This window comes from Panthera tigris, chromosome A3 (genome assembly GCF_018350195.1).
Source record: "Panthera tigris isolate Pti1 chromosome A3, P.tigris_Pti1_mat1.1, whole genome shotgun sequence".
Classification (NCBI taxonomy): domain Eukaryota; kingdom Metazoa; phylum Chordata; class Mammalia; order Carnivora; family Felidae; genus Panthera; species Panthera tigris.
In genome coordinates this window covers 22,584,546-22,608,880 of record NC_056662.1, presented here as the reverse complement: position 1 = coordinate 22,608,880, position 24,335 = coordinate 22,584,546, and the positions used below count along the sequence as shown (strand labels likewise).

Genomic DNA, 24,335 nt, shown 5'->3' with positions numbered 1-24,335 from the left:
CAGTGTGCTGTATATACATTTTACTGCATTTTTTGAAAAACATTTATTTGAGAGAGAATGGGCATGTGTGAGCATGGGAGGGGCAGAGAGAGGGATAAAGAGAACCCCAAGCAGGCTCTGCACTGTTAGCACAGAGTCCAACACAGGGCTTGATCCCATGAACTGTGAGTTCATGACCTGAGCCAAAATCAAGAGCTGGACGCTTAACCAACTGAGCCACCCAGGTGCCCCCATTTCATTGCGTTTTAACTTCACTTGTCTTCACAACATCAGGACATACTTACCACAGCCTCGACTGCAGGTGAACTGTCCCCTACCACCAATAGAGTAGAACACCTGAGGAAAGGCAAAATAAGTGGTGACATTCTGCAAACAGCACTTATATTCTACCGAATACTAAATTAGTCTATGAAAGGCAAAAATATTTAGCAACTCACTAGGGAAACTGAGGTACTTACTTTAATGTCTTCGATTTATTATCATTTTGGCCCAGCAAAGGTCTTTCAATCTCCAGGTCTCTGCGTCTAGAAAAAAAGAAGGAAGCAATACACTTTTCAGGGAAAATCATGGCAATTCAGATTATTTCCTGGTTGTGAAAACCAATGTTTTGGAAGGAATATGAAACTCTCTTTCCTTCACACCTGATGAGGGAAAGGGCCCTGTGCACTTTGTTCACAAGCAGCCCTCTCAGTAGCATCGTGAGTGGTACAGAGCAGGAACAAGGTTCCTGGCTCAACCCTGATGGACACAGTGGGATGCTAAAAGTTTAGAGGCAACTTCAAAACTCACTGACAATGCTACTGAAATCCTCAAGTTCTAGTGTTTAATTTTCCAACTAGTTTATAGGAATACATTCCTTAAGAAAAGGGGAACTTTTGAGGGAAAACCTGTAACTAATATAGTTTTACATGGTACTTAATAAACCTTTCTGATTTCAACTAAAAATAAGGAGGCTCTGTTATACAGAGGAAGGAGCTAGAGAGACCAAGTTCAAAATCTCTGGGTGAGTTTGGGTAAGTTACAGCTGACCCATTTTCTCAATCTTCTCCCATGTACCCAGAAAGCTAGCAGGAGCTAATATTTTTACCCTGGAAAAGCTGGTCCCAAGATAAGAATCAGGCTCTCTCTCAATGACTGGGGGAGACACGAAAGTAGGTTTTGGAATACCAAACAAAAGAGAATTTACTAGTGTCCATGCCCTACTTCTGCCTGATGACAAGATGTCAGCAAAGAGAAACGGAATCAAGGCCCAAGACTTCTATTCTTTTCTTCTTCTATATGTGTTTTTCTGTCTCGCCTCACACTACCTGTATGTTTTTGTGTGTATGTAACTTAGGTACTTTTTTGTCTTAAAACATCCTAAAACTACAACTGGTACTTGAATTTGCCCAAAACAGCCTTCAGTTCATGCATTCTTTTCCCCCCTCCCCCCAAGTAATCTCTACGTCCAACACGGGGCTCGAAGTTACAACCCCAAAATCAAGAGTCGCACATTCTACAAACTGAGCCAGCCCCCATTCATTCTCCTTGAAAGCTGTTTTCCTGTCTGTCTGAAAGCCCCTCTTTTTCTGTGGTACAACATCATGAAAGCAATCTCATTACACAACACTGGAAAAAGTAGTTTATTTCCCCTTCTACTCTCCTTCAAATGTCCATTATCTTTTTAGAACTAGTTTATACTTAAGTGGAGGAATAGGAAACAACTGTACCCATTATAAGAACCCAGGAAGAGCTGTAGGTTTTCTTGGTTGATATCTTGGGCAATATGCAGTCGGTAAGTTTGAATCAGGTCCAGGTTGGCCTGCAACTCTTCCTAGAACAAGTGAAAAGAGACACAGGTAAACTTCTGAGCTACAGCACAAGTGTATATTGTTTGGTTTGCATTCTCAATGCCCAAAGCCAAATCTCTCTGCTCATGATGGCAAGTGGGGCACAGGGTATGACTCTTAATCTTGGGGTTGTGAGTTCAAGCCCCATGTTGGGTGTAGAGATTACTTTAAAAAAATAAATAAATAAATAAATAGAACGTAAGACTTCTCTTAATAGACATAAATCTTTATAATTAACTTATCTGTACTGATATAATACAAATATAATCACTGTTACATATATATATGTATATATATATATATATACATATATGTATACATATACATATATATATATATATATATATACTATCACTTAGTAATATCTATAGATTACATTCCATTTGTATTTTTCAAGTTAATTTATCATTTATTTAATCTTATTACCAATACTATTAATGGTATAAAATACAAGAGAAACAAATAGTTCATGCAGTGTAGTGAGTCTCCCTCCCAACCAACCATTGTCCAACCGTCTCTCTCTTGCTGGCCTTCTAGAGGTCATTAGAACAGCTGCCAGGTTCTTGTGTACACAAGCATATATGTACATATGTGTACACCTGTACACAAGCACACACACATCCAGTAATCGGTTTTAAGCAGAAGAGAAAATGTTTGCTTTGGAGGGAAGAAATGTATCAGGGATAGTGAGGAAGCCAGTTAATCCAGGGCAGTGTGTGTAAAGGTCACCATGAAATCTTGTAGAGAAATATAGATAAGGAAAATATTTGTTTGCATTCTTACTACTGTATGCATGAAGTGAGCCAAGAATACAACTGGAAACTGACCAAATGGATCAGAGTCCACCTGAAACTGAAGGGCACTAGAATCACTCTGAGAAAAGTGGTAAATGCTAAAGAAATTGTAATAAAAGTAAATAACGAATGAAGCACATAGTAGAATAGCAAAATTTGAGATAAAAGAGGGAAGAAGTGATAATGGTATAAAAGGGGTAAAACTGGCTTAAGTGCTAATGGACTTCTTAGGTAAAGCTGTTATATAAAAATTGCCCCCCGCCTTTTTTTATAAAAAACACAAATTGTGGTCTGCTAGACATACCTTGCTTCTCCCCTTAAAGGATGGTAGAGATCACTCCTTACCATATGTATGTATCATATATGTAGTTGCCTCGTTTATTTATACTACCTGTTTCTCTCCAACCTTAATACAAATGGCCACTCTTGCCCGTGACTCTGGGGATCATGACCTGAGCCGAAATCAAGAGTTGGACACTCAACCAACTGAACCACCCAGGCACCCCACAAATGACCACTCTTTTTAATTTTTTCAAATTTGATAGATAAAAAGAAGATATTGCTGTGGTTTTTTCTCATTGGTGAAGGTAAGATTATTCATGTTTCTAAACCTTATTTGTTCCTATTTCAAAACAATAGAAACAACATAAGCATTTGCTTGCTTAAATTTTATTTAAAATTTTTTTTAAAGTTTATTTATTTTAGCAATATCTATGTCCAGTGTGGAGCTCAAACCCACAACCCCAAGATCAAGAGTCGCACGCTCAGCTGACTGAGCCAGGTGCCCCAAGACTTTATCGTTTAAAAGCAGTTTTAGGTTCACAGCAAAATTCAAAGGAAGGCTTCTTTGTTTTGAGCAAACTACTCCTCATTCCTGGAATGATCTTCTCCCCCCGCCCAAATCTAAAATGTTGGATTTTATTTGTCCTTCAAGGCCCAGCTGGGATACCTCTGCTACCTTGAAGCCTTCCCTGATCTTCAAATCAGAAGTAAATCTTTCCTGCCTTTGAATTTCTCTAGGCCCCTCACAGTACCTCTCCTAGGGCACTCTGGCAGAGTAGAAAGAGGAAAGCTTCAGAGTTAGCACAAATCTGGCTTCAAATCTCCTCCCTCGATATGCTATTAGCTGGAAACCAATTCATACTTCATCTGTAAAGTGGGAATAATACAATTCCCGTTATGAGATCATTAGATTGAATTAATATACATAGAACATCTGTAGATATTCAATGAAAGGTGGTTCTTACTACTTATCCCTTTTTACCTATGCTACAATAGCATTTCTGTATATCCTATCTCCCTACAGAGTGAACTAGAGAACAAGGGCCATATCTTACATACTTTTGTCTCTTCCACACACTTAGCATGGAATTCTGTAAACTTTGTGAACTCTTTTTTAAGGTATACAGTCAAAACCAAGCATGCTATGGGGGAGCTGGGTGACAGTTGGTTAAGGGTCCGACTTCGGCTCAGGTCATGATCTTGTGGTTCTGAGTTGGAGCCCCGTGTCGGACTCTGTGCTGACAGCCCAGAGCCTGGAACCTGCGTCGGATTCTGTGTCTTCCTCTCTCTGCCCCTCCCAACTTGTGCTCTGTCTCTGTCTCTCAAAAATAAATAAATGTTTAAAAAAAACCCAAGCATACTATGTCTACCCACCATGTGTGAAAAGATCATAGTCTTTGAGACTTCCAATTAAAGATGTTGGACTAAAATACTGCTTTACTCTTTCCAGAAAAGTCCTAAAATTAACAGCAAAAATTTTTCTTTGTAGCCATAAACTCATAAGGACAAAGGCAACAGGAAAAGTAACAGCAATAACATTCTGAAAGTGGGAAAGCAGAAGGAAGACTATAATCGTTCATTTAGCAGACTCAGTAAGGTTGCTAGGCTGGCAGCAGGGAGAGTGAAAGAAGTCAGTGAACATGTACCAAGGAGCCTAAAAAGGCTCAAGGACTGTTGGCACCAGTTCTCTCTGCAAATAGAGGGTAAAGATGGAGCTACCAAAATAAGATTAGCTCCAAGTTCTGTTAAATAAAAATGGAACATCAGGAGGACATAATAATCAAAACACACAAAGCAAAAACAAACAGAATTGAAGGGGGAAATAGAAAATTCAACAAGAATAGCTGGAAACTTTAATACCTCACTTTCATTCATGGATGAATAATGAGGTAGAAGATCACAAGGAAACAGAAAACTTCAACAATACTGTAAACCACCAGACCTGACAGACACCCAGAGTACACTCTACTTAATAGAAGCAAAATGAATACACATTCTTCTCATGTGTACATGAAATAGACAGACCACATGTAAAGACCATATGCTAGGACATAATCTCAATAAATTAAAAAAGAAATGAAATATTAAATATATCCTCTGATCACAATGGAATAAAGTTAGAAATCAGTAATAGGGAAATCTGGGATATTAAACAAAATACTCCTAAAAAACTAATGGATCAAAGAAGAAATCACAAGGAAATTAGAAAATACTTGCTTTGTTTTGAATTAAAAACATTTTTTAATAATTTATTTATTTTTTAATTTACATCCAAGTTAGTTAGCATATGGTACAATAATGATTTCAGGAGTAGTTTCCTTATGCCCCTTACCCATTTAGCCCATCCCCTGCCCCCCACAATCCCTCCAGCAGTCCTGTTTGTTCTCTATATTTAAGAGTCTCTTATGTTTTGTCCCCTCCCTGTTATATTATTTTGTTTCCCTTCCCTTATGTTCATCTGTTTTGAAAAATATTTTTTTAATGTTTATTTATTTTTGAGAGAGTGCACTTGTACACACCCTTGGGGGAGGGGCAGAGGATCTCTCTTGGGGGAGAGGGAGACAGAGGATCCAAAGCGGGCTCTGTGCTGTGGGGCTCGAACTCATGAACTGTGAGATCATGACCTGAGCCAAAGTCAGATGCTTAACCGACTGAGCCACCCAGATGCCTCAGAAAATACTTTGAGATAAATGAAACTACCAAAACTTATGGACTGCAGATAAAGTGGTATGGCAAGGGAAACTTATAGCTGTAAATGCCCAGATAAAAAAAAAAAAAAAGAAAGATCTCAAATCCATAACTAGCATTCCACCTTAAGAAACTACAAAAAGAGGAAACTTAAAGCAAGTAGGAGGGAAATAATAAAGATTAGAGTGGAAATAAATGAAATAGAGAATAAAAAACAGGAGAAAAATCAATAAAACAAACAACTGATTGGCTAGACTACCAAAAAAAAAGAGGTAAGATCTGAATTACTTTTAAAAATAGGGAGGAAAGAGGAGACGTTATTTTCAATTTTACAGAAATACAAAGAATTATAAAGGAATATTATGAATAATTTATGCCAACAAATTGGGTAACTGAGATAAAATGGACAAATTCATAGAAAGACACAAAACACCTAAAACATCTCAAGAGATAGACAAATTTGAATAGACCTTTAGTAAGTAAAGAGATTAAATTAGTAACATAAAAAAACATCCACAAAGAAAAGCTTTGGCCCAGATGGTGTCACTATGAATTCTACCAAAGATTTAAAGAAGAATCAACAGCAATCCCTCCCAAACTCTTACAAAAATTAAAACAGTACTTATCAGATCATTCAAAACCTTATTATCCACCTCGCTCTTCCCTCTGAAAAGAGGACTGGGGTTCCCTCTCCCACCCAATAATTATCCATGACTGTCATTTCCGCTATAGACTTCAGTTTCCTCACCAGTAAAACATGGGGATTGAATAAGATAATGTCTAAAGTTCTTTAAGCATTGATATTCTTTGTTTATTTTGGTTTCTCTTTCCTCTGAAATTTCTATTTTTGTGAAGCCTTTCTCACACCTCATTATGTCTCTGAAGATGTTGGGTGAGGCATGTGATGTTGTCAAACATTAACAGATGGCATGCCGTTGACAGGAACAGGTGGCAGGGGAGGGGATTCTGCCTTCCCTCATCTCTTCAAATGCCAAGAGCCATTTGGCATTGAGTTAATACCTCTCCCCCCAAGATTGGTCTTTGCTGGGCCACAAGCATCCCCCTCTGCTCTGGACTAGGATCAGGTGAATTCTAAGGCAACCCATCTTTCCTGAGGTAAATAAGGTTTTGCTGGAAGTCAATAAACACGGCTGTCCTAGTTGGACTAGGCACTTACCTGACCAAAGTGATGAGCCAAAATAATGTCCACAACATTGGTTGTCAAGCCTGAGAGCTAAAAAGATAAAAACGCCGAGTCAAGGGAGTTAAGCATACATAAAAATTTATCAAGCTGTCCACTTACGATTAGTGTACTTTATTGTGTACATGTCATCCTTCAACAAACTAAAGTACAGCTCAGTGTCACACATTTTCATGAGATGAGAGTTTCAAAGACACACGAAAACAAGAAACAATTCAGAAAAAAATGAAGTCTCCCTTCCAGGGAAATAATATCACCTACTTTGAAATAGGTGGCTGGAAGAAATCTTGGCCATTCCTTCTTTGAAAACTTAAGACCTAGAGCTCTTGGCTATTAGCTACTTCATTCCTGCCTGTATTTCCCACATTTACACTAGATTTATGGCCAATAAGGACTGACTTAAAACTACTCCCTTCAAGTCACCCAAGAGACAAAAATGATTTTCTCTCCTCCAGTTTTTGCTCTCTTCATTTTAGGGAGTGGGAGGAAACTGCTATGTTTATAAAATGTTCTTGCGTTTGAACATTTTTCCCCTAATTTTTTCCATTTCAAAATGATGCATATCACAGTCTAATAAATGCAGCAATCTGTGCAAATCTGCAGACTGCTAGTCTATTTTCAGAAAAATTTCCAACTCAAATTATGTTGCTGATTCCCTGTAGCCTTCTTCCTTGGTTTTATGCTTAATTCCCATTGCTGACTTGGATCAGAGGTGAAGTGCTGAACTGGGGATGCAGATGGAGAAGAGGAGATGAGGAGACAGACAAGGATATGGGAAGAGCAGGATCACATAGTCCCAGAAAGAGTAAGGAAGAAAGAAGCCCAGAAATCTTCATAGGGGTTACTAACGATCCAATGGTCATAAATTAAAGATAATTAGAATTAACAACCAATCTCATTACATGTTTAATACTCATAAGATCGTTCTCAAGCTTTTAACAATTTTATTAGGTTATTACACATAATTTATTATACATTACTGAGAATGTTCAGGTCAATCTTAACATACCCATGTAATTAGACAGGAATGAGAACAAATTTTAAATAAGGTTGTAAGAAAGAATTTCCCCTGCATCTGGCAATAGCATCGTTAATACATTTCATCCAAAGTATGCAAATTTCTCTAGAAGTTAAAAGTGGGGAGAAATGGATAAATTTTTTAGAATCTACTCTACTGGCAGGTGGAATATATTTTAATTCTAGTATAGTTAACATGCAGTGTGTTATATTAGTTTCAGGTGTATAATATAATGATTCAACAATTCCATATATTACTCAGTGTTCATCACGGTAAGTGTACTCTTAATCTTATTCACCTATTTCACCCATTCCCCTTCCCGCGCCACCCCCACCCCCCACTTCCCTTCTGGTAACCATCTGTTTTTTCTCTGTTAAGAGTCTATTTTTTGGTTTTTTGGTTTGTCTCTCTTTTTTTTCCTTTGTTCGTTTGTTTTGTTTCTTAAATTTCAGTAGGTGGAATATTTTAATATTTTAAAGTAATATAAAAGCAACACATGCTTATCATAGAAAATTAGGAAAATATAGAATATAAAAAAGAAAATAAATCATCTGTAATGCTACCAGCCAAAGACACAACTACTAGTAACCAATTATTTTTCCTTTTTTTTTTTTTTTTAATATAGTGGGTAAGTCTCACGTTTCTTTTTCTTTCTTTCTTTTTTTTTTTTAATTTTTGAGTGACAGAGAGAGACAGAGCACAATGGGGAGGGGGAGACACAGAGAGAGAGGGAGACACAGAATCTGAAGCAGGCTCCAGGCTCTGAGCTGTCAGCACAGAGTCCGATGCGGGGCTCGAACTCACAAACCGTGAGATTATGACCTGAGACAAAGTTGGATATTCAACCGCCTAAGCCACCCAGGAGCCCCTTTATTTATTTATTTTTAAAGTAATCTCTACACCCAACATGGGTCTCAAACTCACAATCCCAAGATCAGGAGTCGGATCTTCTACTGACAAGCCAGCCAGGTGCCCCAAATTACTTTCCCTCTTTTCGTATGCATAGCTACGTAACAAAATTGGGACATACATAGTTTCATCTATTTTTTAAGTATTGAGAATTTTCTCATTTCTTTAAATAACCAAATAAATTTTTGGTTGCAGGATATTCCATTCTATGGTTGTGTCACAATTTTGTGGCTCTACAGTATTGGTACTTAGGTTGTTTCCATCTTTTTGCCCTATGCTTTAATGAATATTTTGGCTCTGTGATTTCCTAGCTGTGACCTTAAGCAAATGGCTTAATTTCTCTGTGGGATAAGAATAGGACCACTTCACTGGGCTGTCCTGAAAATGAAAAATTTAAACATAGAGAAAACATTTAAGAATAGTGCCTGCTATGTAGCAAATACTAGACATGTATTAGATTCTTAAGAAATTATTATCCTTCTATTTAAATCTTTGTAGATATCACTACTTATCCTTCAGATAAGTTCCTAGATATTGAATTACTGGATCTCATGGTTGAGTACCAATAAAGGTTCTTAATACATGTGACAAGCTGGGGAGTGGTATTTTGGAGCCTATCTCCAGTGGTGGATCAGAATGAACATTTATGGCAAGTTAAAAATACTCAGAAGCAGATATTTATTTAAAAATGAGATTGTTACATTAGGCATCTTTTAGCAAGTAATGAAAGCTTGGGTTATTTCTTCTCTGGAAAACTTTATAACATCACTGATTTAGTCTAAACCTCATAGTTTTATTTATTTATTATATGTATTTTCAGTGTTTATTTATTTTGAGAGAGACAGAGAGAGAAAAGCAGGGGAGGAGCAGAGAGAGTGAGGAGAGAGAGAAATTCAAGCAGGCTCCATGCTATCAGTGCAGAGCCTGACACAGGGCTTGATCTCACAAATATTGAGATCATGACCTGATCCAAAATCAAAAGTTGGATGCTTAACTGCCTGAGCCATCCAGGTGCCCCCAAACCTCATAGTTTTAGGTTAAAATAACTACAAATAACATTTGTACTTTGGTAGGGAAAAATGTTTCAAAACTGCTTCCTTTTCTAACCTAAAAACAGCAAATGACCTTTTCAGCACAGGTCATTTCAATGAAAATGTTATTTAATAATATGCTTTTACCCTTATTCCCTCTTTTCACTCTGGTTGTTGCTGGGATTGTTTATATTTGTAAAGTCATTAGCATGTACTCCTGTAGACTCCTATCTCCTTGAACAGATTTTAGATAACACTCTATCTAAATAGCAAATGCCATGTAGATAGCAAGTATCTTCATTTTTTCAGATGGCACACATCTTCAATCCCACCAATCTTTGGGAGCAGTAGCATGGACAAGTTATTTGCGGTTTAGTGAAGAGATTCATTCATTCGTTTCACTCATGAAAACAGTGAACATGAAAACCAAAGATTGGGAGAAGATATTTACATGTATCCACCAAAGGATTCAGACACAAAATGTACAAAGAACTCTTACAGATCAATAAGAAAAAGACTAGCAACCCGATTAAGGGGGAAAAAAAGGCAAAAGACTTGACCAGTCACTTCCTTAGAGGATACTGAAATGGCCACTAAGTTTTAGAAAAGGTGCTCTGTCTGGCATCATAGGCCCTGAGGGAAATGTAAATTAAAACCCAGCATTATTTCCCCATAAGCATTGCTTAAAATAAGAAAGATGGTATAATTAAAAATTGTTTTTTAATAACTAAACCTATTTTGCTGATGGGTACCATACAGAAACAAGCTAGTATTACAAATAAAACTGCTCATCTTTTACAAAAATTAAAATGACTTTCAAATACTAGGGAAGAGGTGGAACAACTGAACTTTCATGTATTGCTGGTGTGTAAACTGGCCAAACACTGTGGAACACTGTCCGTATCTACCAAAGCTAAATATACAGCTGCCTTATGACCCATCAATTCCACTCCTAGAGACCCAGAAGAAATGAATGTGTAGGTCTATGGAGAGACAGGTAAAAGAATGTGCACAGGAACTTTACTCATAATAACCAAATAACAAACAACTTATTTTGTGTATTTACACCATAGACTACTAAACAAGAATTAAAAGAACTACCATTACACACAACATGAAAAAGAATCACTATGAATGAAAGAAGCCAGATACAAAAGAATACATATTCTATCATTCTAATTATATGAAGTTTAAGAATAGAGAAAACCAATCTATGGTGATAGAAGTCAGAAAACAGTTGTATCTGGGAAGAAGAAGTATTAATTAAAGCAAAGGCATAAGGGAATCCTTGGAGCTGGAAATATTCTGCATATTGATTGGGTGGCAATTATATATGCACACATTCATGAAATTATATACTTAAAACTTTTTGCCTTTGACTGTATACACTTCAGTGAAAAAAAAAAAAAAAAAAAAAAAAAGACATTTTGAGAGGGGACCAAGAGATGACCCAATGAATACCATTTAGTGCTTACTTTGGAAGCTGCCCAGTCAATCCAGCCTTTAGCACAAGGGTCAACGTTAATGAGCACAAGGCCTTCCACGAGCTCCGGATGATTGAGCTGAAATAGACAAAGACAACAGTTTGAAAGTTCCACTCCCAGCATTCTTCTATAAACAGTGGAGCATGGTTAATCAATTCTTATGTATTATGCCATAATGCCTCAGATTTGAAAGTAAGACTTCAGAGAGGTGCTAGGTGCAGAATATTTGGAAAAATTGCTCTGTAAGTCTGACTTAACATCTGGAAAACCAGTTCCTTAAAATGCTATGAAATGATCTTGCCTGGCAAGGATCTGTGAGGAGACATGATATTTATTTCATCAGAGGAAGGCACCTGGTAGTATCTCTGCAGTTGTTTAGCTCACGGTGGGTTCTCCCTGCTGGGAAAGTACCCTTGGAATTACTTGGCATAAGGGGCTGCTGAGGCTTAGACTGGAGAATTTCACATTCATATAGCCTTGACCCCAATAGGAGCTTCTTACGTTTTTTTTGTTTTTTGTTCTTCCCCCAGAAAGCACCTGAATGGGTGATACCACCCTACCCCAAAAGACTGTCCTATCACCCAGGAGGCATCTGAAAAACATTTCTTTTAAAAAATTTTTTTTAGATTTTATATTTATTAAAAAAATTTTTTTTAATGTTTTTATTTACTTCTGAGAGAGAGAGAGAGAGAGACAGAGCATGAGCAGGGGAGGGGGAGAGAGAAAGGAAGACACAGAATCTGAAGAAGGCTCCAGGCTCTGAGTTGTCAGCAAAGAGCCTGATGCGGAGCTCAAACTCATGAACTGTGAGATCATGACCTGTGTCGAAGTTGGACGCTTCACTGACTGAGCCACCCAGATGTCCCTTTTAGATTTTATTTTCAAATAATCACTACACCCATCGTGGGGTTTGAACTTACAACCCCAAGATCAAGAGTCACAAGCTCTACTGACTAAGCCAGCCAGGCACCCTTGAATTAAGTAAGTAAGTAAGTAAGTAAGTAAGTAGAGTGTGTGTGAGAGTGAGCACATACAAGTGTGCACAGGGGAGGAACAGAGGGAGAGGGAGAATTTTCAGCAGACTCCACACCCAGTGTGGGCTTGATCTCATAACCGTGAGATAACGACCTGAGCGGAAATCAAGAGTTGGATGCTTAACCAAATGAGCCACCCAGGCACCCACCCTGAAAAAATTTCTTCATTTCTGTTTCTTAAATAGAAATCAACACAGACATTTCTATTTACACTCAAAACTCTCTAGTTTACTTCCTTTCCCTCTGATTACACTGATTATGCTCACTATAGAAAATCTGATAAACAGAAATTACAAAAATTAGGAAATAAAAACTTGTATTATCTAACCACACAACATCAGTCCCTGTTAATTAATATTTTGGTATACTTCCCTCTGGTCCCTTCCTATGTCTATCACAAACTATGGTGAATCTGTATTTTAATTTTTTTGTTAATGTTACAGTATATGTGAATCACGTATCATTACAAACTCTTCTTATAAAATTTTAATGGCTTCACAAAATTCCATACATGTTCTCTAAGAATTACTTTTTATTGATGATACCCTGCCCTCATTCGTGATTTTTCAGGTACTGTAAGTACAAAACAGGGCTTTCTACAAACCTTTTTCTGTTGTTGACAGAATTTACAGAAAAACTGACATAAGACCCACAGTAGTACCTGGTCACTGACACAGCAGTAGAGCTGTGACCTAGGCAGTGCCTCAAGGGTAGCAGGACTAATCCTCTGTACTTACTGCAAATCTGCTGAGGATGTAAGCTCCAGCTCCAACTCCAATCCCAATGATGCTTTTCAGACTGTGAAAGAGGACATACCAACACTGATAAGATTAACTCACTTGGAGGGGACATGGCATAATGGAAAAAATACAACTGGGTTCAAATCTGGCTCTGATGCTTACTGGGTTCTAGAAGCTGGTCCAGTTTTTTTAACTTTCTGAGCCTCAGTTCCCAATCTATAAAAGGATATAACCACCTATTTCTAAGTTGATTTTAAGGGTTAAGTGAAATATGACTAAAACCTGGGAGTCATTCTAATAGCTCCCTCTCCTATCACCTCTATGTTCAACCTAACAGTAAGTCCAAAGAGTCTACCTCCAACATATTTCCATCTATCTCTATATACTTCACTCCAGCTCCAGGCATTCAGTATCTAGTCGTCTCTTGCCTGATTGCTGTAATAGTTTAATGGTCTTTTTCTTTTTTACTCTTCTCCAACTCATTCTCCCCACAGCTAGACTAATTCTTTTTTTTTATTAAAAAAATTATTTTTAACATTTATTTATTTTTGAGAGACAGCGACAGAGAAGGAGCGGGGGAGGGGCAGAGAGAGAGGGAGGCACAGAATCGGAAGCAGGCTCCAGACTCTGAGATGTCAGCACAGAGTCTGACACGGGGCTCAAACCCATGAACCGTGAGATCATGACCTGGGCCAAAGTCTGACGCTTAACCGACTGAACCACCCAGGTGCCTCTAGAGTAATCCTTTTAAAAAGTATAAACAGCTTTACTGAAATGCAATTTAATACCTAGAGTGACCATTTAAAAGACTAAACTGAAAAAAAAAGGCAAAATTAATGCACATTCTTATCTAACCCATTTTTAAATTCTATACCTGAAAGAAAAAAAAAAAAGACTAAATTGGGTATCACTCCCCTACTTAAAACTTTTCAATATTTTTTTTTGTCTTTTGAATAAAATCCCCAATTCTTACCTGATCTGTGAGACTATGTAATTGGGTTCTTGTCTATTTCTCAAATTTCACTTCATGCCTTTCTCCTACTTGCTCACTTGGTCCAGGACTTCTGGAAATATTATTCCTTCTGTCTGGAATCCTCTTGCCCTGGCTCTCTGTCTAGGTACTGGCCTAGACATGTTCTTAGAGAGGCATTGCTCAACTAGCCTTATCTCTGTAAACCTGGCCCTTCTCTAAGGCATCACCCTCACTGACTTCTCTTACAACACTTTAGTTGTGATTATTTGCTTATTTGTTGTTAATTATTCCTCCCACTAAAATGTAAGTAGGCTCTGTGAGGACAGTGACTATTCCATTTGTTCACCATTGTAGTCCCTAGATCAGACACATGGTAGAAATTCAATAAACACTGTGTTAAGGAACTGCAGAATGAACCTACCTTAAGTGGGTAAGAACAGGAGGCAGCATTTCAGCCAACTCATCCATTGTGGGGTACTGGTACCTGAAATCCAGAAGGATACCTCCTGAATTAGAATGCACCCACATTTCCCAATCACAAGAACAGCCAGAAGAGTATGGGGTTCTTAGATAAAAGCATTCCCTTTACCAAAGGCAGAAAGGAGATGATGTGTGGAAATGACTGTGACATGCTGTGTCTCTCTCTAAGACTTCCATGCTGAGAAGAAAGGAGAAGAATCTATGTGTTTCTATTTTCTAAAGGGCAGTCTCTGGGACCAGAAGAAGCCATTTGAACAGAACAGGTAATATGGCTCTCTCTCAAGGCATTTCCAAATCCCTAACAATCACTTCAACTGGGATTGAGGCTCAGCAAACTTCCAGCAATAACAGCCAATTGAGGAGGTGGCTTTTGGTCTGCGGCTTATAATCAGGCAGCTAAAGGCAAAAATAAACAAAGCTTTACTGGGCCTAACCACATTGGATCCTTGTCTATTTCTCAAATTTCACTTCATGCCTGTCTCCTACTTGCTCATTTGGTCCAGGGCTTCTGGAAATATCATTCCATATCCTAGACTCCTCATCATGAATGCTGATTTGTTTTACTTAGACATAAGATAATGTGGTTACTTTATTGCTTTTGAATTTGGTGTATGATATGAACTACACGATCCTAAGATGGTCAAGCAAGGCCAGGAGCCGATTCAGACTAGGAACCCAAGAAAAGAAGGGAGCATCCATAAAGATTACAGAATCAAAGATGGAAAGAGACCTTAAGACAATCTAGGATCTACTCTATATGTGACAGGGGAATCAGCCTGCCTCTGCCTGAAACACTTTTTAAGTGATGGAGTGCTGTTGAGCCATTTGTACACAAAACAGAAAAAAGGAACCAGATATAAATCTTGTTGGATATAAATTGGTCATTGGTCAATTTGCATCTGAGAGACAGAACAGCCTGAACATGTCAATAACATGGATTCTGGAGCCAGACTGCCTCAGTTAAAATTCCAGCTCTGCTACGTATTTGTTATGTGATCTTGGCAAAGTTACTTAATATCCCTGGGCCTCAGTTTCCTCGCCTGTACAGCAGGAATAATAGTAAATCTATCCCATAGTTCTGTGAGGGTTAAATGACTTAACAGATATGAAGCGTTTAAAGCAATGTCAGGAATGCTGTTTAAGTCCAATGTAAGTGTTGGCTATTTTTTACCTGCAATGGTCTATTTCACATCAGTCCCTGGCAGAGGCAGCTCTGGAGAGGAGCCAAGGGAAAGGGGAAGAATCTGTAATTCCACAGCTTGTGCTTTCACTCCCCCTTCCAAGGTCTTCTCTGTAATTACAATGTCCATGGAAGAGTGAGGGAGACTGTGGCTCCACCATGCAAAGCAGGTTTAGGATGAGGCCAAGAGCTCCAAGTCCAGTCAAAATGCATCTCTATTTGACAGGGCAGCTTCTCAGAATAAATGCTTACAAAAATATTCAAATTCCCATCACTAGACTGGGAGGTAAGGTTGGGGAGGTGCTCCCAGGAAGTACAGATGGATTGGAATTTGTTCTAGGTAGTTGGAAGTTTTAGGGAGGGACACAGAAATGACATTTTAAAAAGATGAGGAAGGGGACAGATAAAAGACAGTGAGATGTGGGTGTTTCAGACACTTAAGCCTTGCAATTACAGGGTGACAGATTCCCATCTATGGAGAACCATTCCTGGACATAGGAAAATATGCAGTTTCCCTCAACAGATTGTACGCAACAGTCCTCTCAGAGCAAGGAAAGAAAGAGGAGGATAGTTGGTTGATAAGTATAACCACAGCCTGTGCTAAAATCAACAGGAGAAATCAATGCTACTTCTCCCACTGTAGCTCAATCATTTGCTCTTCTGAATGCATGGCTTCTAGAAGGTCTTGCTTGTGGCCTTACCCTGTTGGGAAAGAAGGTGCACCTTCCTGCTGGCCTGGGGCATCCACATGACAGACAGCAAAGTGCTGGGTGATCTCTTGCATATCCTCAAAGTTAAAAAATGCATTGAAACAGGATTTATCTGCAAGAATAAAAATACTTGTAAGTCACAGACTCTCTCTCTCCCCAATTTTCAACTGAATGTCCATACAGTCCTCTTCATTTCTCTCCAGTTTTCTTCGACTCAATTAATTCCATATCATTGTCCTCTTTCACTCCTTTTATTCACTGTTCCACCAAAATGAGGTGTCAGAACAATGTGATTCAAGCTGCCCTAAAGGCTGAATACCAGACATCCCAATGACCTGAAAACGACACTGAATTCTCAATTCTACAGTGTCTAAAAAATGGAAACCAATTCTGGTATTGCACAAAATAATCTTGCACCCATCATGCTGTCATTTCTCATGTACCTTATTCCCCCATCTGACACAGAGACGCTGACTATATTCCAAGAACGTGGCTAGAGTAAATATCCTGGGCTACTCACATTCACCATGTGGAAGACTGTCCCTTGGAAAAATTGCTGCAGTGTAGAGATGGGCTGCTGCTTTAATTTCTACCCTGTTAGTATAACTGCTTAAATCACTTCTCATGCTTAAGAGGCTACAAAAGCTCCAGCACTAAGCTGTAGCCTCAAATAAAGCTCCAGCACTAAACTGTAGCCTCTCTGAAAGCCAGAGAAGCATGGGAGAAAAACATACACCTGTACAGGCTCTGAGCCTGTGGCTAGAGCCAGAATCTTATACTATCTAGAAAAGTCCACTTAAAATCACTGATGACAGGCTATAGGAAGAACACTTTCACTAATTCATTGAAGGGCTCATAACAAAGTTAAGTTGAAAAAAACCAAAGAAGTATAGACTTAAACAAAACAAACAACTGATTTCTATTCTACTCTTTTTTTTTTTTAAAGACACACTTTATTATTATTATTTTTTTAAGTAAGCTCTATGCCCAACGTTGGGCTTGAACTCATGACCCTGAGGTCAAGAGCTGCATGCTCTATTGACTGAGCCAGCCAAGCGCCTCTCAGTTCTGCCCTTAACCAGTTCATCCTTTACCAGTTAAGACACAAAGGTGAGATATAATTCCAGTATCCCCCAAACGCATTTTCCTGCACACTTCCCAGACACTTTAACCCTGCATTAATATGTGTAACAATGAGGAGGGAAGGTTAAGCCAGAGAGGATAAAACCTGTGCTCTGTTAGAATACTGGGGTTTCTTCTTTTTAAAAATAAATATACAAAGATTAATTATTATAATAAAAAAGGAAGGTATAAAATTAAATACATACGATTGAGGCCAATGTCATGATATGTCAGAATAACTGGTCTGTTTCCCTTTGGGAGGCCTCTGATGGTGACGTGAACCACACCGTGAGTTGTTTCTATGTCATGTTCCTGTAACAAGACAATGTATTGTCTCAGCAAAGGCAGAATGTACTTCCCAGATGGCTGAAGTTCCACAATACCTATTTATTGCTATTTCTCACTAGCTGGGGCAGGATATATCACTGAACCATAAGCACACCAGAGACATGTTATACTATATAGCATATTCCTACTTTCTAATTCCTTCCAGATAAACTAACAAATGAGGGGAAAAATACACCTTCTCATCCACAAAGCTTACTATCTTTTTTTTTTTTTTTTAAGTTTATTTATTTTAGAGAGTGTGCAGGGGCGGGGCAGGGAGAGTCTCAGAGAGAGAGAATCCCCAGCAGGCTCAGTGCTGCCAGGAAAGAGCCCCACATGGGGCTCGAACCCAAAAGTCGTGAGATCATGACCTGAGCTGAAACCAAGAGTTGGTTGCTTAACCGACTAAGCCAATCCAGGCGCTCCTAAAGCTCACTATTTTAAATGAGGTAAGTCAGGGATCTGTTGAGAATACACTTGCAAGTAGCTTTTAAAAGATCAGCAAGCTGGGTAAGGAGCCAGGTAAGACATGGGGGAAGAAAAGGAAGCAGAAAATATGAAGGAACTGCTGGGTAAAAGCCAGATGTTTCAGAGCCTCTAACCTCATATTCAGCAACTAATAAGTTCAGTAGATACTTATGGGTGTGTCTGCCTAAAATCCCTTCCCTTTCCTGGCAGCTGCTCTCCTGTGTCACCCATACGTTACAGGAGGCTCTTGGCTGCCAAGTTTGTAGGATGTAACCTTATGGTCATGGCTTACTGAAGAGAGGTGAGCATCTGGTCCATGGTGGGTATGTATCCTTCCCTGAGAATTTGTAACTGGGACTAAGAGATTTTATCCTCAATTTGGTTCTTCTCTTGAAAAGAGAAGCAGACTTGGGAGCTTTTAGTAAACATTTCCACTGCTCTAATTCTTGGTTCTAGCTGTATATGGTCTTAATTTCTGAGACATTCCTGAATTGCCTCTGGTTCAAGCTAGCTTGGGTGGGCTTGTTTCCTGCACCCCCAAAGAATCCTAACCAAGTCAAAGAGTAGAGTTTAAGATGTAGTCAGAACAGAGCTCAGGAACTAAACAAAGCTCGAACAAGATGCAATTGGAGCTAGGACCAGCACTAAGAGTGACTGGGTAGAAAAGAAAGGAACTGTAGAAAAGCCACTGAGGTTTATTCTAGTCCTCTTCGATGTCTGTATTTCTCAAAAATAAAAAACTATTATGTCTAGCCTAGTGAATTTTTGCTGATGAAGTCCTCACCTATCTCAGACAGTCTTATAGTAGATAAGATGTACCTAGGATAAGATTAACTGTCAATAAGAATCCCAGCAAAGGCAAAGGGCTTCCAACTTAATTTCCTATCAAATTATGAACCTCATCAGAACTCTGGTTTCTTCTCTGATGTGGGGCACAAAATAGTCATAGGCTAATTCAGTATCAGTGTATCATAATATCATAAGCCCCAGGCTGGAGCAGATAATCTCTATCAAATCAAGTCATGAGTGACTGTTTCTGTATTTCTCTATTTCCTATTCAGGCCTATTCAAAAGACTTGGAAAGGGGATGTAAGAAATGAAGGAAAGAATCAGATACTTCAAACTGGCTATGACGTATAGGGTTTAGAAGAGATAAATATAAAGAAATAAATCCCTGTTACTACATGAGCATTTCTCTTGTAGTAATATCAGAAGTACTGAGGAACCCCTCACCCCCACCACTAACAAGTTTCTTCATTAAACAACTATTTACTGAATCCCTAACTACCGGACCCTGGACTAAGGTCTGGGGATAAAAGTGAACAAGAGAGATGTGATCCTTATTCTCACAGAGATTATGTTCTAGACAGGAAGGCAGGCAATGAACACACAAATCAACCAACCCATAATAATAGTATGTGATAAGTGCTATGAAAGAAATAAACAGGAAACCATGATAGAAAACTGAGGAGAAAGACATTAACTCTATTAGCAGCCAGGAAAGTGCAAATTAAATTTAATGAGATGCCATTTCACATACACCAGATGGCAAAAATTTTAAAGTTAGGTAACACCAAGTGTTGACCAAGATACAGAGAAACAGGAACTCTCATACACTGTTGGTAGGCATGTAAACTAGAAAAACTACTCTGTAGAACAATCTAGTAATCTCTAGTAAAGCTAAGAGATATCTATCCTACAGCAGTTTTACTTTTAGGTGTAATCTAAAGAAATTCTCAAACACAGTCACACACACAAAAGGCTATATACAGACAGATACACTGCAGCCTTATTTATAATGTCAAAAAATTTGGAAATAGCCTAAATATTCATCAATAGGAAAACTGATAAATAATGATCTATTCATATAATGAAATACAGATTAAAATGAACTAGAAGCATTAATATACAGATAAAATCTTGAAAACATAATGCTGAGTAGAAATGCAAAAGGGTATGTATGTATCGCTTACATAGATTTTTTAAAAAGCAACATTACATAGATTGCATGTTTGTATACATACATTTAAAACATAATACTTAGAGAAGGAATGTACACTAACTTTAAGATTTTGTTTCCTTCTGGGAGCTGACAGATTCAGAAAAGGAACTCAAGAAGGCTTTGATCTCTCTCGTGTTTTAATACCTCCCCCTTCCCCCATGTTTTACTTCTTGAGAGAAGGAATAAAGAGGAAGAAGCTGGGTCCTGCCAAATGGATGACGCTACAGGAGAACCCAAGTTGAAGAGACTGCAACAATTTGTCAGCTTCACAATCAGGTTGCCGGAGCCTTCAGTAAAGTTTTGCTAAAATACTCCAGCTTGGTTTCAGCTGTGCTACTGAGGACGGAGGGAAAAACCAGGTAACACTGTGGCCCTAAGGCTAGCAGGACCTCCCAAAGTTGGTAATTGATGATGAGAGCATGGGGCGGGGCGGGGCGGGGCGGGGGGGGGGGGGGTGGGGGTGGGCGCGGATAGTTAGCTGTCAGGGAAGTTCAGAAGAAGGATGATGAAAAGGGAGACATAACAGAAAGGGAAATGTAACTCTGTAATCATTTCTTAATCTGGGGAAATTCAGAGTTAAAACTGGATCCCTATAAGACCTCAACTTTTTAGGGAGATCTCAGCCCCTACTTCCCCATTATAAGCCTCAAATTATGTAACGACTCAACTATTCATGGGCCAAGAGTCCTGAGCCCTATTTGGAGCAACACTTGGTTGTGGATGTCTCATTCATTTTCTAAGTATGTGAATGTAAATGTTCTTGGTAGAATAAAAAATATGAAAAGAAAGGAGACACTCACCTCCATGTGGACTCATAAATATATCCTTTGCGACTCTGTGTGTGAATAGCTGAAACAAGTCTCCATCTGGAGATGAATGTGCAGGGGCTCTGGCTATGGTCAGGCAGTTGCAGGGGTGATGCTGCTGCCGCCTTTCTGCTTTAGTCAACGATCATCTGTTTCACAAGCTGCTTTTCCAATTACCTCACCCTTCCCCAGCATTCTAGACAGTGTGACTACACAATGAGAGCCCCTGCTCAAAGGGCAAAGCCCAAGTAGTGTCTAACAGGCTCTGGTCATACATCTTTCCCAGCACTCTGATTATTTATCATCTCCAAGGATATGGACTTCTTAAACACAATCCCTTTATTCTCCAGGCTATAAAATGACTTGAAATCATATTGGTTCTGTCTCCATCCTGGACTGCATCTCCTTCTTAATCAAAGACGTAACTTTAGGGGCACCTGGGTGGCTTAGTCAGTTAAGCATTTGACTTCGGCTCAGGTCATGATCTCAACGGTTCGTGAGTTCGATTTCCACATCGGGCTGTGTGCTGACAGCTCAGAGCCTGGAGCCTGCTTCGGATTCTGTGTCTCCTTCTCTCTCTAACCCTCCCCAACTCGCACTCTGTCTCTGTCTCTCTCTTTCAAAAATAAGTAAAAACATTAAAAAAAAAGATGTAACTTTCTTTTTTCTAAAAAACATATTATTTATTTTGAGAGAGAGCACATACGTGAGCAGGGAGGGGCAGAGAGAGAGGGAAAGAGAATCCCAAGCAGGCTCCACGCTGTCAGTGCAGAGCTCAATGTGAGGCTTGATCTCAGGAATCATGAGATCATGACTGGAGCCAAAATCAAGAGTCCTGGACACTTAAACAACTGAGCCACCCAGGCATCCCTCAAAGATGTAACTTCCAATCGAAGAGTTTTTTTAAGAATTTAAGAGTTTATGGGGAGGGGCTGGGGTATGAGGACAGGTTAAACAGGTGATGGGGATTAAGGAGTGCACTCTTAATGAACAGAGTGATGTATGGAATTGCTGAATCACCTGAAACTAATATAATACTGTTAACTAGCTGAAGTTAAAATAAAAACTTTTTCAAAAAAGAATTTAAGAGTTTAAGGATATTACCATTATTTTATAATAATCAATTTTCACCTTTTTTTTTGAGTCCTCTTCCCTCAGCTAAATGTGCTGTTATCAGAATTACAAAATCTGACTTGCCTTTTCTCTCTGAATTCAGTTAATTTTTGATCACTTCATGCCCGTTAATACTTCTTCTCCCTGGCAGTCTGAAATAGTTTAGGAAAACTTGAATGACAGCATACTCTTGGAAATATCAACATTTTTGTTAGCATGGAATTTTATTGTTTCTAATAAGCAGGCTACTTATGAGCCTTGGATACAGTTTTTTTTTTATTATATAGAAACCATATTTTAGGTTTATTTATTTATTTTGAAAGCAAGTGAGTGCCTGTGCGTACATGTGCATGAGTAGGAAGGCAAGAGAGAAAGGGAGAGACAGAATCCCAAGCAGGGATCTCTGGCACGGGCTCAATCTCACAAACCCTGAGATCATGATCTGAGCTAACACCACGAGTTGGATGCTTAACTGACTGAGCCACCCAGGGGCCCCAGGAATTTTTGATATAATACCTCTACTATATTACCTCCGTGTAGGGGCATAAGATTTTTTGCATAACCTCATTTACTCCCATAGAAGAATATGCCTCTAAGATTATTCAGCCTTCTGCCTATCAACAGATCACTTTTTCCTTTCTAAAGTTCCATGACACTTTTCCCTGACTCTAGTCTCAACATTCTCCCTCCTCCTCTTACCTCTTTCAGCCTAGTTCAGTCAACATTCTTGCAGACTGTTTCTGCTGTTACTTCTCAACCACCCACAACTCTCGGCCTTTACACAAATCATGCTCTTCATCTGAAAGCCTCTTTTATAATATGTCCATACATATAATATGTCCATACATAAAATCTATCTTTTCTTCCTTTAAAGCCAACTCTAGTATCATCTTCGCATAGCCATAGTTAACAATGAGGAGAAAAAGAGTGAATGGTTATTTAACCCACATGCAACAGCCAGAACACTGACTTTCTACGTAGAAAAGTCCAGGCAGGAAGGGTTCCGGGTTTGGCCAATTCAAACACCCCACTCTCTGGCCACAATGAGTGAATGTATACGTGACCCATGCTAAGCCAACAGGAATCTGCCCCTGGACTTTTGCCTAGAGATACAGGTAAACATCTTTTAAGCAGTGAAGCTAGTAACCTGAAGTTGGCAGCCATTGTGCCCATGATATGACAGAGCTCATCAGAGAAATAAAACCTTCTAGTGACAGGGGAAAAGGGAAATGAGAATTGGGGTGCTGATAAAAAGCACTTTTGCTATTCCTGTAAGATTCTTTTTACCCCCCAATGAGAAAAAAAGTCACCTATATCCTTAGAACTTACTAAAATCAACCTCTCTCTTCCCCACTCCCCCAAACAACTATGACAAAATCAACCCCAAAAAGATGGGGCATCTCAAGGGGAGGAACTATGAACAAAGGCCACCAGAAAGGAAAAGCATGTGGCAGAAGTGGGGTAGGCCAGCAATAATTCCAGCTCTCCTGAGAGTGGGGAGTATATATAAAGGAAGCAGTGGGACAAGAGGTTGAAAGGTGGACTGGGGCCACATTCACATCCTTCAAGGCCAGAGCACGGAGCTGGTCAAGCTTTCTAACACAGATTATAGCAGATAGTTGAACTCCAGATCTCTCCAAACACCTCTTTTCTGGGGAAAGAACTTTCAGGATATTTATTTCACTTAATTTTTATTTTGCAAACGTGCCCATTCATCAAATGATCTTCAAGAGTTTAAAGCTGTTTAATGATTAATGCAATTAGATGTACATTCCTGAGGTCTTTATATCTATTGTAGCTTTTTCTTTTTCTTTTCATGACATCAGGTATATCACCCATTGAATTGTAGTAGTGGTACCAGGAATAAAAAATTAAGGAATTTTTAACTTTTCAAAAAGAGAGTTTAAAGCTGTTTAAACCCCTTTAGAAGAGGCAGTCACATATATACATTTGAATTGCACTACTAAAAACCAATCCTCACAGTTGGGTTCTATAAATCAGTTCCCCAAAGAGTTACTGCAATTAAGCAGCAAGCATGAAATTACTCAGCCCTTGGCCATGCCTGGATTATTCCAGGAGCAAGAACTCCATTCTTATGAGTGCACTCCATTATTAGCCTCTTCTATGGGAATGATATATCCTGG

General features: G+C 38.9%; 1 protein-coding gene across 3 annotated transcripts in view; it reads right to left on the bottom strand.

The window, feature by feature from the left end:
• Positions 1-24,335, bottom strand: part of NDRG3 (NDRG family member 3) — a 67,359-nt gene that overhangs the window by 10,172 nt on the left and 32,852 nt on the right. For 2 of the 3 annotated variants that reach the window (XM_042980458.1, XM_042980456.1), the window contains 9 exons: positions 17,682-17,787; positions 16,345-16,465; positions 14,405-14,467; positions 13,008-13,068; positions 11,228-11,314; positions 6,771-6,827; positions 1,710-1,813; positions 459-524; positions 285-336 (listed from right to left, as the gene is read on the bottom strand). In XM_042980458.1, coding sequence (XP_042836392.1) covers positions 285-336; positions 459-524; positions 1,710-1,813; positions 6,771-6,827; positions 11,228-11,314; positions 13,008-13,068; positions 14,405-14,467; positions 16,345-16,465; positions 17,682-17,787 — 717 coding nt within the window. Of the gene's footprint in view, positions 1-284; positions 337-458; positions 525-1,709; positions 1,814-6,770; positions 6,828-11,227; positions 11,315-13,007; positions 13,069-14,404; positions 14,468-16,344; positions 16,466-17,681; positions 17,788-21,072; positions 21,244-24,335 lie in introns of those variants that run through there. The other variant, XM_007077690.2, reaches the window with a different exon arrangement.